This window comes from Tauraco erythrolophus, chromosome 1, assembly GCF_009769465.1.
Source record: "Tauraco erythrolophus isolate bTauEry1 chromosome 1, bTauEry1.pri, whole genome shotgun sequence".
Classification (NCBI taxonomy): Eukaryota; Metazoa; Chordata; class Aves; order Musophagiformes; family Musophagidae; genus Tauraco; species Tauraco erythrolophus.
The window spans coordinates 125,599,718-125,613,534 of NC_141465.1; the positions used below are offsets into that span (position 1 = coordinate 125,599,718).

A 13,817-nucleotide genomic window follows, 5' to 3' on the forward strand; every position below is an offset into this window, starting at 1 on the left:
CGAAAAAACAGGCTCTGGAATCACATTAGGCAGCAGCTAACCAATTCCAGGAGATTTAAAAAGGAGAAAACTAAGTGGATTATAATTTTAAAATGTCATTATTTGTATTTCGAAAGTGATGCAGATGAGCTTGTTAGGCCTGTGGCTTTGAGATAAAAGCCTCTCATTGCCAAAAATTCTTTTGCCAGATTCATATTATCCTTTAAAAAAATAAACGAAACCCAATGACACTCTTCTGCTGTCTTGAAGACAAGACTAGATTTGTCAGAAACAGACGTTTATCAGGTAACATGACATCATATAAATCTGCTTGGAGCAGCTCTAGACCGGGGTGTATCAATTTCATTGCTGTTCTTTAGAGATGATGCAAAGGCTTGTATCATCAAAATATAAAAGGTGGGAGTTCTCAGAGGATGTTTTTGTGTTTGGACACCCAAGTGCAGGTGACTGGATTTGGTGACTGTGGAGATCACCTGCTCTTAAATGTACCTGGTAAATGTGGACTTTAAAGTCGTGTCAGCAAGAGGTGTGTTATAGCCTCTGTGCAAAATCGTTTGGTTGGGATCTCTTCTGAAGATGCTTAATGTAAGAGAGAAGGAGAAAGATTACAGGCAAACGTGTAGAAAGAGGGAATGTTGTTAGATGCAGCAGATAAAAAAATGTATCAGAAACTGTAAAAAATTCATCATCTGCCATGTTCAGCGGAACGTTGATAAAATCTCAGGCAACTTGATATTGCCTCTTTATCAAGCTAAATATTCCTTACTGATATCCTGTATTTCCTGATTATGGAGAAACTTCTTCCTTTTACCCTGAAGAACCATTTGTTTGTGCATATTCTAACTGTAGTGCTTCCTTTGTTTAGGGGGAATCTTACAGAAGCAGAAGACTCCTGAGTATAACTTTCAGGCAACATCCCATGCCTGATGCTTGCAACATTCAAATGTTTCTTTTTCCTTAGAAAACCTAAGATACACATGCATTTACACAAATAGGAAAAGAAAGACATTTAAGTTTACTGGTTGCTTGCCTGAAACATTTCTTAATCATTACGTGATTTGGTGACTTTGGAGAAGGGGGAAATGCACAAGAGGGACAGCGTGCCAAGCTGTCGTGTGTTCTGCTTTGCCGGTTTGTGTCAGGTGGGTTTTGAGGTCTGATGCACATGAGGCACAAGAGCTAATTCTTCGGTTTGGGTGCGACTCTGTCTTAGATGGAAAACTTGTCTGTCTTAAGTATACATGCAGCAGAGCCAGAGTGAGACACATAGTTCTTGTACTAACTATGCGTATAATTAAGCAGCGTAGTTAAATAATTTTAGATAGAAATATTTTATGTGGTTTAATTTGCTTTTTTGATGTGAGATTTTTTTGTTCCTCCCTGCCCATCATCCTGTAATCCTCCTAAGGTGCTACTATGTGGCACTTACTTGTAATGGTTTCCGGTAAGGTTTCCTTCTCCTTTCCAGTGTGTTCTGAGTGAGTGCTAATCTGCAGTATATGGAATTCTCTAAGTAATAGTTAAATGCGAGTCTTCATTATATAACAAACCTTTTGAATATTGCTGTGAAGATGCACAAATGTTAGTAACTTTTCCTGGAGAGAGCAGCTAACTAGAATAAATGCTTGCATCCTTAGTTTTAGGCGTTCATACCTGTCATTTATTTGGAAGCATCTTAACTTTGCCATCTATAGTAGTTTTTTTCTCCCACTCTCTGAACAGCCTTTTCACTGCTGAAGGTAGCATTGCATTATGTGTGCGTGTGTGTGTGTATATAACAATAAATAAAATTGAAGTTGTAGTTTACCGTTTAAATGTTTTGCCAATGTATTTGTTTTGTAAGTTAAATCTGCTGCAAGTCATAGAATAATTTACATTTATTGGATCAAGCATGATGGTGACAACAGTTAAAAAAGATAGTAATTCTATTGTATGACTCAAAATACTAGATCCTCTAAGTTATAGAGGACATTCTAGAACGTAGTATTGTATAGTCTGTAGGCTACAGTTCCAAATGCAGCAGGGCCTGGGGGAGAGTAAAACTAAAGAGTGTGGCGGGAACTATATGAATAATTAGGAATGTAATTTTCTGTTGGCAGGATAAAATTGTATACGAATGTAAAGGACAGCAAAGCGTATGACACGTAAATGATTTTGACAGGTTAAATATTGTAAAATAGTAATAATACTAAGATGCTGCTTTTTAGTTTTCAGTTTGCATTGTGTGGAAGTATTTAAAGCCATATAAGACATGACAGTACACGAACTTGCATAGCTTCTGTTAAATTTCAGAGCAAGCTAAAGATCAAATAAATATCATAAAGGAATGATAAATAAGCTCTTAAGAATAAAAAACTAAAAAAGAAGAAAAAACCTCTGGAGAAAACACCAGGTTCAGATGGCAAGCTAAGTAGGATTTATATAATTCCTTCAAGCATTGTTAGATTAAGGCCATCAGAATTGGGCAATAGATTGGGTTTTTTTATGTGGATATGAGTAATTCTTTTTCTAGTGAAACAGGTAGGAAGCTGCTTTGCTGGAATCTGAGATTGGGTTTTGGAGTGATTGGAATTGCTCAGCAGATTTCAGAAGGCAGTATTCTGTAATGAGAACTCGGCTTATGGATTTATTTATTTTGAATAAGTCTTTTATAGTAAAAATTGATGTATAGTCACCATTCGGCTTGCATCTTTCCTTGAGTAATAGTAGCTACTCTTTTATTTGCAGTCATGAGGGATCTGTTAAGGCAAATTAGATTGTTTATTGCACTTGTTGCAAAATAGTGATGCCTGTATCTTCCTCAAGAGAGCGAACTTTAAAGTGATGGAATAAAAGCTTGTTGCTCAAATATTGCAGTGAAAGTGAAAGAGGAGGTGGACAGGGACAGGCAAGCAAAACAGCAATGTAATAAACATATGTTATAAGAAAGAGATAGACTTGTGGAACCATGCTCTGCCCTCCCTGAGACAGAAACAGCCACCAGAAAAAAACAAGATCAAGGGGATCCTGTATCTTCCCCCAAGCAGGATGAAGGCAGTGCTTAAAGGCAAGTCCAAGCTCAGGGCGGCAGGTGAACCCCATCCTTGCCCACCTTGCCTTCCCAGGTGCCTCTGTACAGTAGGTATGAGACTCTGGATGTGGAAAGCCAGCCAGTGGATGATGTGGATGATCGTCCATCAACACCAGAGGTGTTGCCAAGGTCAGAAAGGCCTACCCCTTGTAGCCCAAGAACCAGGCTTGCTGGCAGCAGATGGGATTCACTTTTCTGAAAAGGGGATGAGGGTCTTAGTTCATCAGCTGGTGGGGCTCATTGACAGGGCTTTAAACTAGACTTTAAGGCTGGATGGTCGCACTCAAAGAGCTGCAGTCAACAGCTTGATGTCCAAGTGGAGGCCAGTGATGAGTGGCATTCCTTAGGGGTTGGTATTAGGACTGGTGCTGTTTAACATCTTTGTTGGTGACATGGACAGTGGGATCAAGTGCACCCTCAGCAAGTTTGCAAATGACACCAAGCTGTGTGGTGTTGTGGACATGCCGAAGGGATGGGATGCCATCCAGAGGGACCTTGACAGGCTTGAGAGATGTAGTGATAGGATGAAGGGCAATGGCTTTAAACTGAAAGAGGGCAGATTTTGATTAGGTATAAGGAAGAAATTCTTTCCTCTGAGGGTGGTGAAGCACTGGAACAGGTTGCCCAGAGGAGTTGTGGATGCCCCATCCCTGGAAGTGTTCAAGGCCAGGTTGGACGAGGCTTTGAGCAACCTGATGTAGTGGAAGGTATCCCTGCCTATGGCAGGAGAGTTGGAACTAGATGATCTTTAAGGTCCTTTCCAACCCAAACCATTATGTGAGTCTATGATTATTATTTTACTTGCAGAAACCATACTTTTTCTGCAGACAGTTCCCCAGTATGGTGTAAGTTTGTAGTTTCATCTTTCAGAGAACAATTGAATTCATTGATACCTTCTGCAGACAAGAAGGATTGGGCCAGGCCTGGGCTGCATTGGTTTGCTTAGGATTCACTTTTCTGTCTTTGTGGGTTAATACAGGTATTCCAGGTTACATACCTGGAATACCTTCAATACCAGCTTCCTCAGCTTTTTTGCTTTTAATAAACAGAGCTTTGTTTTGTTGCAGTAGTAAATGATTATATATGGATTTTTTTTTTTCCACCCTGAGGAAAGGTTGATGAGGATATTGGTTTTAATTTTCCAAAATTATTGATTTGTTTGTATCTTAAACTAATCAAAACATCTGTATAGCTGGCTCTTTCTTGTGGTTTAGCCCAGCTGGCAACTAAACGCAGTGCAGCTGCTTGCTCACCCTCCCCCACTCCCTGGGGAAGGGAGAAGAGAATTAAAGGAGAAAAGGGAAGAAAACTCATGGATTGAGATAAATACAATTTAATAATAGCAATGATATAAAACTAAAAAGCAATAATGATAAAATAATATATATAAATAAATATTTGATAATATACACAAGCAGTGTAATTGCTTACCACCCAGTGACCAACGCCTGTCATGTCCCAGCAAGTGATCCCGAAACAGATAAGTCCTGACACTGCAATCCTGGATGAGCGAGAGGCCTGAAAAGAGAGAGAGAGAGCCCAAGAGTCCAAGAGAGACCTCAGAAGAGCCAGCCCTTCTTCCTCATCAACCCTCATCTATTTACTGGACATGACGTTGCATGATATGGAATACTCCATTGGCCAATTTAGCCCTCAATCCTAAATCTAAGTTCAAATCATAGGTGGGGTAGTGGACCCTCTGTCCCGACCATGCTCCCCCCAGCCTGTTGTGCTCCGTCACACTGGCAAGAACACGAGAAGCTGAAATGCCCTTGATGTCTCAGCACTATCTATAAACATCAGTGCACTGTCAACATTCTTCTCTTAACAAATCCCAGACTAAAGCTGAAACCCAGAGCTCTTCTAGCTGCTAAAAAGAAAAACTATCTTTGTCCCATTCAAAACCAAGATAGTCTTCTACTTGAAATACTTATTTTTAGAAGTGTAAGGGATGGAGGATTGCTTCATTCTTGCCATTTTAGTGGTATTTCTTGCCATATTAGTGGTATACTGAAAAAGGGAAAGATGACCATATATATTTAAACATTAAGCATGTCTACTATTAAGTTATCCATTACAAAATTAGTTTTTAGTGACCATGACAATTAAATCACAATTTATTTCATTATCTGCAGGCTGAATTCTCTTGTGGGTTTTTTTTGTTGCAGTCATATAAAGCGTACAGTGGAGATTTCTGATCAGAATTGGACAGTCCCCTGCAGCTTAGTTGTAGAAAAACTGAGTGTAGCAGGATTTTCAAGGCAAGGAATGGGGGACGTTTATACCTACTGCATGCAGCTTGAAACGAAAGGGAAGATACTTTGCATAACGGATGGTTATTTCCAAGATTCAATTATGCTTCTTTGCCAGTAAATTATGGGTACTTTTGAGTTTATTTTGGGGATGAAAGGAAGATGGATTATGATTGTTTTATAAATTAAGAAACCAAGTCGATAATTGCTAAAGGAATCAAGTATTACATCTCAAGGAAAATAATAGTAGGGACATGTGCCAGTGTCTCAAAAACAATAGGAAAATCTCTGTGAACAGAGAAAGAGATGGAGAATGTATTCAATTGAGGAGGGAGAAAAATGATGGAAAACAAGAAATTATGAAAAGGATCAGTTTTATCTAAAGTATCTAATTTCATAGATGTTTAGGGTTATTACAGGGGACTAGTGTGAGCTAGGGGAGAAAGAGCGTGAAGGAAGCAGAGAAGAAAATCAGAAGCAGTGAAGAGAAGATCAATTAAAAAAAAAGTTAAAGAAAATATCTTCAGAACTTTGGAACTTATCTCATGGTTCTCTTGCCTCCAGCATTCTGCCCCCAATGACCTTGCTTGGGAGAGAAGTTTATTCTCTGAAATTTTCCCTTACCGTAGTGTTTCCTGTCCCTAGGTTGTGCAGTGGTTGGATATGTGGTGATAGATTATAGGTCTGAAAAGTGTGGGAAGTATTGGACTAGATTAATGATACTGCCAGCTATAGCAGAAATGGTTGTTTGAACAAGCATAGAGCAACATCGAAGCTCATTCAGTGCGATACTGTATTGATGCGACATCCCTTTTGGGAGAAGGTATTATGATGCAAGTATTGGACAGAGAGAGAGAATCAGAGGTGTGGGGTTTTGGTTTCTTTCCTTACAAAGCTATTCAATTACCTAGGTAGAGTGTTGGCTTTTTAAGAAAATAATTTAAAAGAATTGAAGAGTGAAATTAATTTCTGACTCCAGAAAAAAAGACGAGATAGCATGTTCAGCTTCAGTGTTCCAAAAAGGAAGCAATAAAGCCAAAACTAAAAAGCATTTTTGAAAAGAACCTTCTCTCTTTTACATTCAGTCAAAATGTTCGGTTTTCTGAAGTTGTTGCAACAGGGACTATCTAGGGACTGGAAAGAGATTTAGAGTGAAAAATCTATCCAGCAGCTGCCCAACAGTGACGTAGTGTCAGAACAAGCACTGGCTCATGTCATAATTCTCATCAGCCTCTGTCTCCTTATGAACACTTCACAGATATTTTGGATCCTGATGGAATTTAACAGCTTAGGGAGCAGGGAGTTTGTGTAATATATGTGTAATTGGTTGTTACTTGGCTTCACGTTAATCCTGTGAGGTGTAGAACTTTTGAACTTGTCTGGAATAGGTGATACTCTATAAAACCTGGCTCATAATCCTTTGCATAGTTTCATTGGAGATTGGTTTTGCCAAGGGAAGCATCTCCTGCAGTGACAGCAACTGGCTTGAAATGCCTACTGCTGCTCAGAGAGAGCGTCCGAACCTGGGAGGGCTCGCTGCTGGGGCTGGGAAGGGACACTCTGCCTGGACTGGGTGATGCAGAAAAGACTGCGTTAGAATCCTCATCTGTTCAGTCTGGAGGTGGATCTAGTCCTGATACTAACTCAAGGATAAGTAGGGAGAAATTAACGTTTTAAAATATAATTTCTCATGGCTACAAAACCCGACACTGACTAAAAGCATGGAAACTGTGTTGTTGGTAACTCAGCAGCATTCCCCACTGAACTCAATGGAGCTACTTGTTAGCTTGGAGTGGGCTGCAAACTTCAAGATCTAAGTATGTTGGTGTGTCTTTGGCTAACGATACTATTATCCTATATTTCTTCTTCCATATCTTTTATTTAAATTCAGTATAAATGAAGGTTGTGACGTTAAAGTGAGGTTGATGATGCAGGAACATGCATTTAGATGTAGTATGTTTTATTTTGACCTACTCCTTAGTGTGCATGAAGTGATGTCATTGAATTTAATGAGAAAACTTGATTTAATTGATAGTTAAAAAGCAAGAATTAATATGCTTAAGAGAATTGTCCTATACTGTTTTTAAATTGCTTTTTAATTTTTTAAATAAGTCTTTGTTTTCTTGGAGAAACGTAGGTCTCCAGACTGACATTGGGTTTATGTGCAAAACATAAAAAATTGCAATACAGGTAGAAATCTAAAAAAAATTATGTTTGAATACTTCCTCTAGACTCAAGCACATTGAACATAGTGTGTGTCACTGGGCTTTTGTTTTCCTTCATGGACTAAGTTTCAGATAGACAGTTGTATTATAATCTTGTCTGCCTGTAAAAAAAAGTTTGTTAAAATGTGAAAAGATTAAAAAATAAAAATTAAAATATAAACAGCTCTTAAGAACAGAATGAAACAATAGTTGTAGGTTGCCTGTGAGGAATTGTAAATGGTAATTACTCTTTATTCTATTGATTTCACATTACTTGAATTCATGTATTGATGTCTAGATTGAATTTCTCATAACAGTTTTTTCACTTTTTTCACATATGGCCTATGAGAAGTCATAGCATCTTGCTGGAGGTAACAATGTGCATCCATAGAACCACAGATAAAAATAAGTTAGAAAGGACCTCTGGAGGTGGACAAGTCCAGACTGCTGCTCAAAAAAAGGTCTGCCTTCAGTTCAGTTAGTTTCCTTGGGACCCTATGCAGCTGAGCTATGGAAGTATCTGAGAATGGAGGCTCTACAAACTCTCTTGGTAGCTTGTCCCTGCAATTAGATGTTCTCTTCATAAAATTATTTTTCCTTATGTCCAACTGAAAATTCCCCTTGTTGCAGCTAGTGACTGTTGCTTCTCATTCTTTGACAGTGCATCTCTTAGAAATTGGCTCAGTCTTCTCTAAAAGCCCTTTCTTCCTTTGGTTAGTTGAAGGCTTCGAGGAGGTTCCCTGCCCTAGCCTTCTCTTCAGGCTGAGCTAACTCGCCTCTCAGCCTCTCATGTGCTCCAGCCTGCCAACCACCTTGTCCTCTTCTTCAGCTGGACTTTCCCCATATGTCAATGTCTGTCTTGTACTGGGTGACCAAAACTGGACATGGTATCCAGGTGCAGTTTCTGAAGTACCACAGAGAGAAGGAATCACTTTCTTTGACCTGGTGCCTAACCTTTTGCTGCTGTAGCCCACGTGCACGCACAGCCTGCATAAAGGTGGGCTGCTAACTCATGTTCAGCTTCTTGTCTATCAGGATGCCCATGGCAGCAATTCAAATATACCGATTTATTTGTTCATTAGTTGATGAAATCTGCTTTTTTCTTAGCTGCCATTGGTTGAATAAAAAACAGTAGATATTCAGTCATTTAAAAAGCAATTTTGTATGACAGCTTTTACAGGACAACCCTGCTACACTGAAACTGTTCAGTCTGTAGTAGATTTGACATAAGTGTTAACCAGAGACAACAAAGTTGTTTAATTAGTGACATACTGTTAATTAAATATAACCTGCATGTCTGCTGAAAGATAAGCTGAACTATGGTCTTCATTCCACTGACTATATTGACTAGCTCTTTGTTTGCTATCTTCATTACAGAAGCTTAGACGTTTTACTTATATGTAAGCATACAAAATGAGGTGGTTTAATCTTGAACTATATCCCATAGTGAGTATCTGAGATGAGTGTACAGTTCTTCTGAAAGACATGGAGAAAGTGTCCTTGTCTAGGAGCATCCACGTACCTTCTTATGTTTGTGTCTTAATGAAGACATAAAAGGGTCTGTTACGCTGATGAAATTCAAGGTGGGAAGAGCAGCATGTGAGCTTGTTACTTGGATTTCCTGCCTTGCCTGGAAATTTTGTGTTGGTGGCTCAAAACTTAAGTTGCAACTTACTAAGTATATTTTTTATGCATTATATAGTACACGTATAAGGAAATCTCTCCAGCAAACTGCTTGCAGTAATGGTTGTAATGCCTATATCTTCACTCCAGAGTGATGACAAACCCAACAAGCTCGCTTGGCTGTAGTTCAGGCTCAAAGCACCTACGCTACGTTTAGGAAAAGTGATGCTTAGTGTGCCTGGCCCTATCTCTGACAGCAGAATGGAAAAGGGTGCAGGCATATGTTCTGATAGTTGTGGACTCAAGCTTCCCTGTGCTTGGGGGGAGCTGAGGCTGTCTGCTGAGCATCAGCTTGTGTGTCAACTATGTGCCTGGTAGGTTTGTCTGTGGTGGAGACTGACAGTGCAGACGTACCTAATAAAAATAGGAGAATTACCCTTGATTTCTGAACAATTCTGTTAAAAAAAAAATCGTGTTACTTATCTTGCCTGTGTATTTTCCTCTGGGCTCCGTAAGTTTCTCTAAATATTGATTTGTATTTCCACACCGATGCTGTTTTCCAACTAGGATAGGTGCTTTTCAGCAGTTGAACCTTTCTATTGGATGCATAAAACATTGTGATCTTCCAGGCTGTAAAATATTATTGTGGAGTAATCTTATTTATTAATAAAATTACCTAAATTTTGGAAATCAGATTTGAAAGGAGGAAGCAGAGTAGTTTATTCTTAGGTCATAAAATGTAATTAATTCTTCCTCTGATTCCAGGTGCTCCCATTGGAAAACAGAATGAAGGACACTACACGTTTCCCACTGGCACTGAACATCGGCATGGGAATAGTCATGACCTTGTATATCTCGCTGGCCACTCTCGGGTATCTGCGCTTTGGGGATGAAATCAAAGGCAGCATAACTTTAAACTTGCCACAAGACATATGGTAAGTGCATGTGTGACTTAAAACCAGTCATCTGGAAGGCAAAAACATTCCAAAGGTTGTTCCATGCTTCAATGCTGTCATGCTTATAACTGATGAACTCTCAAACTCTTTTAGAAGTATACTGTATATACTATCTCTATACCTTCTACACCTGAGCTGTGATCTTAGCCAGCAATTTCTTGCATATTAAAAGGAATTGCATATGAAAACAGATCAATGAGCTTTATAGTAAAGTATTCCATCTCTAGCAGGAGTTAGTTCCAGGTATATTGAAGGAGAGAATACGCGGTTTGCAACCAGCTATATTGCAGTTCTGAATCCAGCTAGTTTTACCTTGGATATCCTGGTAATACAGTGACCTTTTTTAGTGGAATCGCTGAGTTTAGCAGGTAAACAACTGGAACAGAAGACATCAAAGCTGAATGGATCTGTAGTTCAGATGCGAGTTCATGGGTAATGTATAATAATGGCTTCCTATCAGGAAAATGAAGCTCATGCTTGCCAGTGTCTCAGGGATATTATAGTTTTTATTTACCTTTTTTTTTGTTGCTACAAGAGCTCCACGTGTCATGTGCTGAAGAAGCGCTGAAAACTGTTTCAGCTGATGCATTGTTAGTTCTGTATCTATCTATGGATGGATGTATACTGTAACTATTAATTTAAATATAGCTCTTATTTTTTTTAGTATCTTTATGTTTGATAGGCCTAAAATAAGGTGTATCAGCAGTGCATAGGTGTAAAAGCTGAAGGATATTTTAATGTTTTCATTCTGATCAAGGACTGTCTTACGTGTTACATGCTTACATTTACTTGTTCAATGTCTGTTGTGGCAGCATACTGAAGTGGTGAAATCTCAAATTATGTGAAACAAAAACTGCTTTGCTGAACTGACTGCTGACTCCTTTTTTACTCTGTGAAAAAGAGCAGAACGCATAATGGAGTGTTCTTAATTTTCAAGTGTTACTTTTTCACTCTCTTTTTTTCCACTCTCATTCCTTGGAGTTGGTATGAGCTACGCATTTTTAATATTCTTCGAAAGTTTTGTTTAATTGCCTGACTGATTCCAATGATAAATATGTGAAATTATAGTAAAATGCATCTTGAAGGATGAAAGTTTTCTTTTGATCGCTAGATTTTTTCATGTATCTGTTGTTACTTTTTTGCTTGTTTTGTTTTTGTACTGCTATTAGAAAAACTGAGATTTGGCCTCAATTTTTTTTGCCTGTTTTGTGAGGGTTTTTTCCCTATTTTTTTCCTATAGTTCTGGTTTTTGATGCATATTGCTCACGATATATATTTAACTGTGTCCTTTCCTTGGACATATATTAAAACCCCTAGAAGTCTTCAAACATTACTGCATCCATTCTGTCTATATGATCCTATGCTACGAGGACAGGTTGCGGGAGCTGGGATTGTTCAACCTAGAAAAGAGAAGACTTCAGGGGGACCTAATAGCTGCCTTCCAATACCTGAAGGGAACCTACAGGAAGGCTGGGGAGGGACTTTTACAAGAGTGTCCACTGATAGGAAAAGGGGAAATGGGTTTAAGTTGAAGGAGAACAGATTTAGATTACATTTTAGGAAGAAATTCTTCAGTACAAGGGTGGTAAGACTTTGGAATGAATTGCCCAGAGAGGTTGTGGATGCCCCTTCCCTGGAGCTGTTCAAGGCCAAGTTGGACAGAGCCTTGAGCAGCCTGATCTAGTTGAGAGGCGTCTCTGCCCATGACAGGGAGGTTGGATTAGATGATCTCTAAGGTCCCTTCCAGCCTATGCCATTCTATGATTCTATGATACATCCGAAAGGGAAAATACTTCTGTTTATAATATTACATGGTATTGCTCATTGTTGGTGTAATTAGTGAAAAGTTTGTTTTAAATGGTAGATCTGGGTTTATTTCTGCCTTAAGAGAAGTGCTCTTAAAAGAGAAGGAGGGAGAGGAATGTGGAATATAAGGTAAAGTTGCTCGCTCACTCTGTTGCTTTTTATTGCATTCATGCAAGCAACAGGATGGACTTTATTTTACTGTAATGTTCTGCTTTATTCTGCAGCCCTGCTGTCTAACAGAGCTGTTCAAAAAAGAGTTTTCAAATAGCTCTTGGCTACAGTGCAGATGTGATGATGTCGTGGTTTAGCCCAGCTGGCAACTAAGTACCACGCAGCCACTCACTCACTCCACCTCGAGTGGGATGGAGAGGAGAAAGTGGAACTTGAGGGTCGAGACAAGGACAGGGATGGATCGCTCACCAATTATGGTCGCAGGCAAAGCAGACTCGACTCTTTGTATCAGAGAGGATAATGAGAAACAAAGCCAGATCTTAGAAACGCTTTTCCCCACCCCTCCCTTCTTCTCGGCTGTACCTCCTCCTCCAGCGGCACAGGGGGACAGGGAATGGGGGTTGCAGGTTGGTCTATCACATGTTGTTCTTGCCGCTCCTTCCTCTTCAGAGGGAGGACTCCTCACACTCTTCACCTGCTCCAGCGTGGGGTCTCTTCCCATGGGAGACAGTCCTCTATGAACTTCTCCAACATGAGCCCTTCCCATGGGCTGCAATCCTTCACGAACTGCTCCAACATGGGTCCCTCCCGTGTAGTGCAGTCCTTCACCAACAGACTGCTCCAGCGCGGGCTTCCCACAGAGCCATGGCCTTCTTTGGGTGCAGCCACCTGCTCTGGCGTGGGGTCCTCCATGGGCTGTGGGTGGGTCTCTGCTCCACCGTTAATCTCCACGGGCAGCAGTGGGGCAGCTGCCGTCTCACCACGGGCTGCAGGGGAATTTTGGCTCCGGCACACCTCCTCCTGCTCCATATTCGCTGACCTTGTGTCTGCATAGCTGTTCCTCTCACATCCCCCTCCTCTCTCTGCTGCAGCTGTACTGCACCTGACCGGCCTGACGAACTCTGGCAGCCCTGGCAGGGTGCACTCTGCCCAGCAGGCACTCTGGGAGCAGGCGCTTTGGAGCGCTCCAAGCCGTGGCTGCTGCCCCCCCTTCTAGGTGATGGGGGGTGGAGGGTGGCCCAGTGCAGACAGCCACCCTGCCTTCTCCCTCTCTCCACTGCAGGTCCCACATGACGCAGGTTTCTTTGTCCCTTTGTAAATATGTTTTTCACAGAGGCATTGACTGGCTCGGCCCTGGCCAGAGGCAGGTCTGACTTGGAGCCGAGGAAGCCTCTAGCAACTTCTCACAGGAGCCATCCCTGTGGCCCCTCTCCCTCTTACCAAAGCGCTGCCACACAAACCCAACACGGATGATAAGATGGTATTTATGCTGATGGCTCTACAGAACTCATACAAAGAAAGAGATAATAAAGGAGATGGAAACTGGTGTTCTGTAAGGTAGAGAATTGGCATTATGAGTTTAATAACCTCAGAGCTGCTCAGGGCACATATGTAGAGATAACAAAGTCATCTGTTTTCATCTTACCCTGGATAGTACCCCAGAGCACCAAACAAAATTAGGAGAAGCAGCTCAGTGGTGCGCCCACTGGGTTGTGATATATGATGCTGATGCTGTGCAGTACTGTGGATCTACCTGATATGGTACTGATGAGCAAATGTGTGCAATTAACTGTGCCAGCAAAACAAATGTCCATGAACCTTATGACAGTATTTTGTTATTTAGTCCTCACATAAAAAGCCGGTAAGTGACTGGATTGAACTAGAGAAACGCAAGGTGTGGGTGAGTTTTTATAAGAAAGAGGTCATGTGAAAGATCCTGGAATATAGCTAAGCA

General features: G+C 40.6%; 1 protein-coding gene across 1 annotated transcript in view; it reads left to right on the forward strand.

Moving 5' to 3' along the window:
- SLC36A4 (solute carrier family 36 member 4) overlaps window positions 1-13,817 on the forward strand; it is a 113,166-nt gene that overhangs the window by 37,706 nt on the left and 61,643 nt on the right. The window contains exon 9 of the mRNA XM_086614205.1: window positions 9,915-10,084. Coding sequence (XP_086470331.1) covers window positions 9,915-10,084 — 170 coding nt within the window. The remainder of the gene's footprint in view (window positions 1-9,914; window positions 10,085-13,817) is intronic.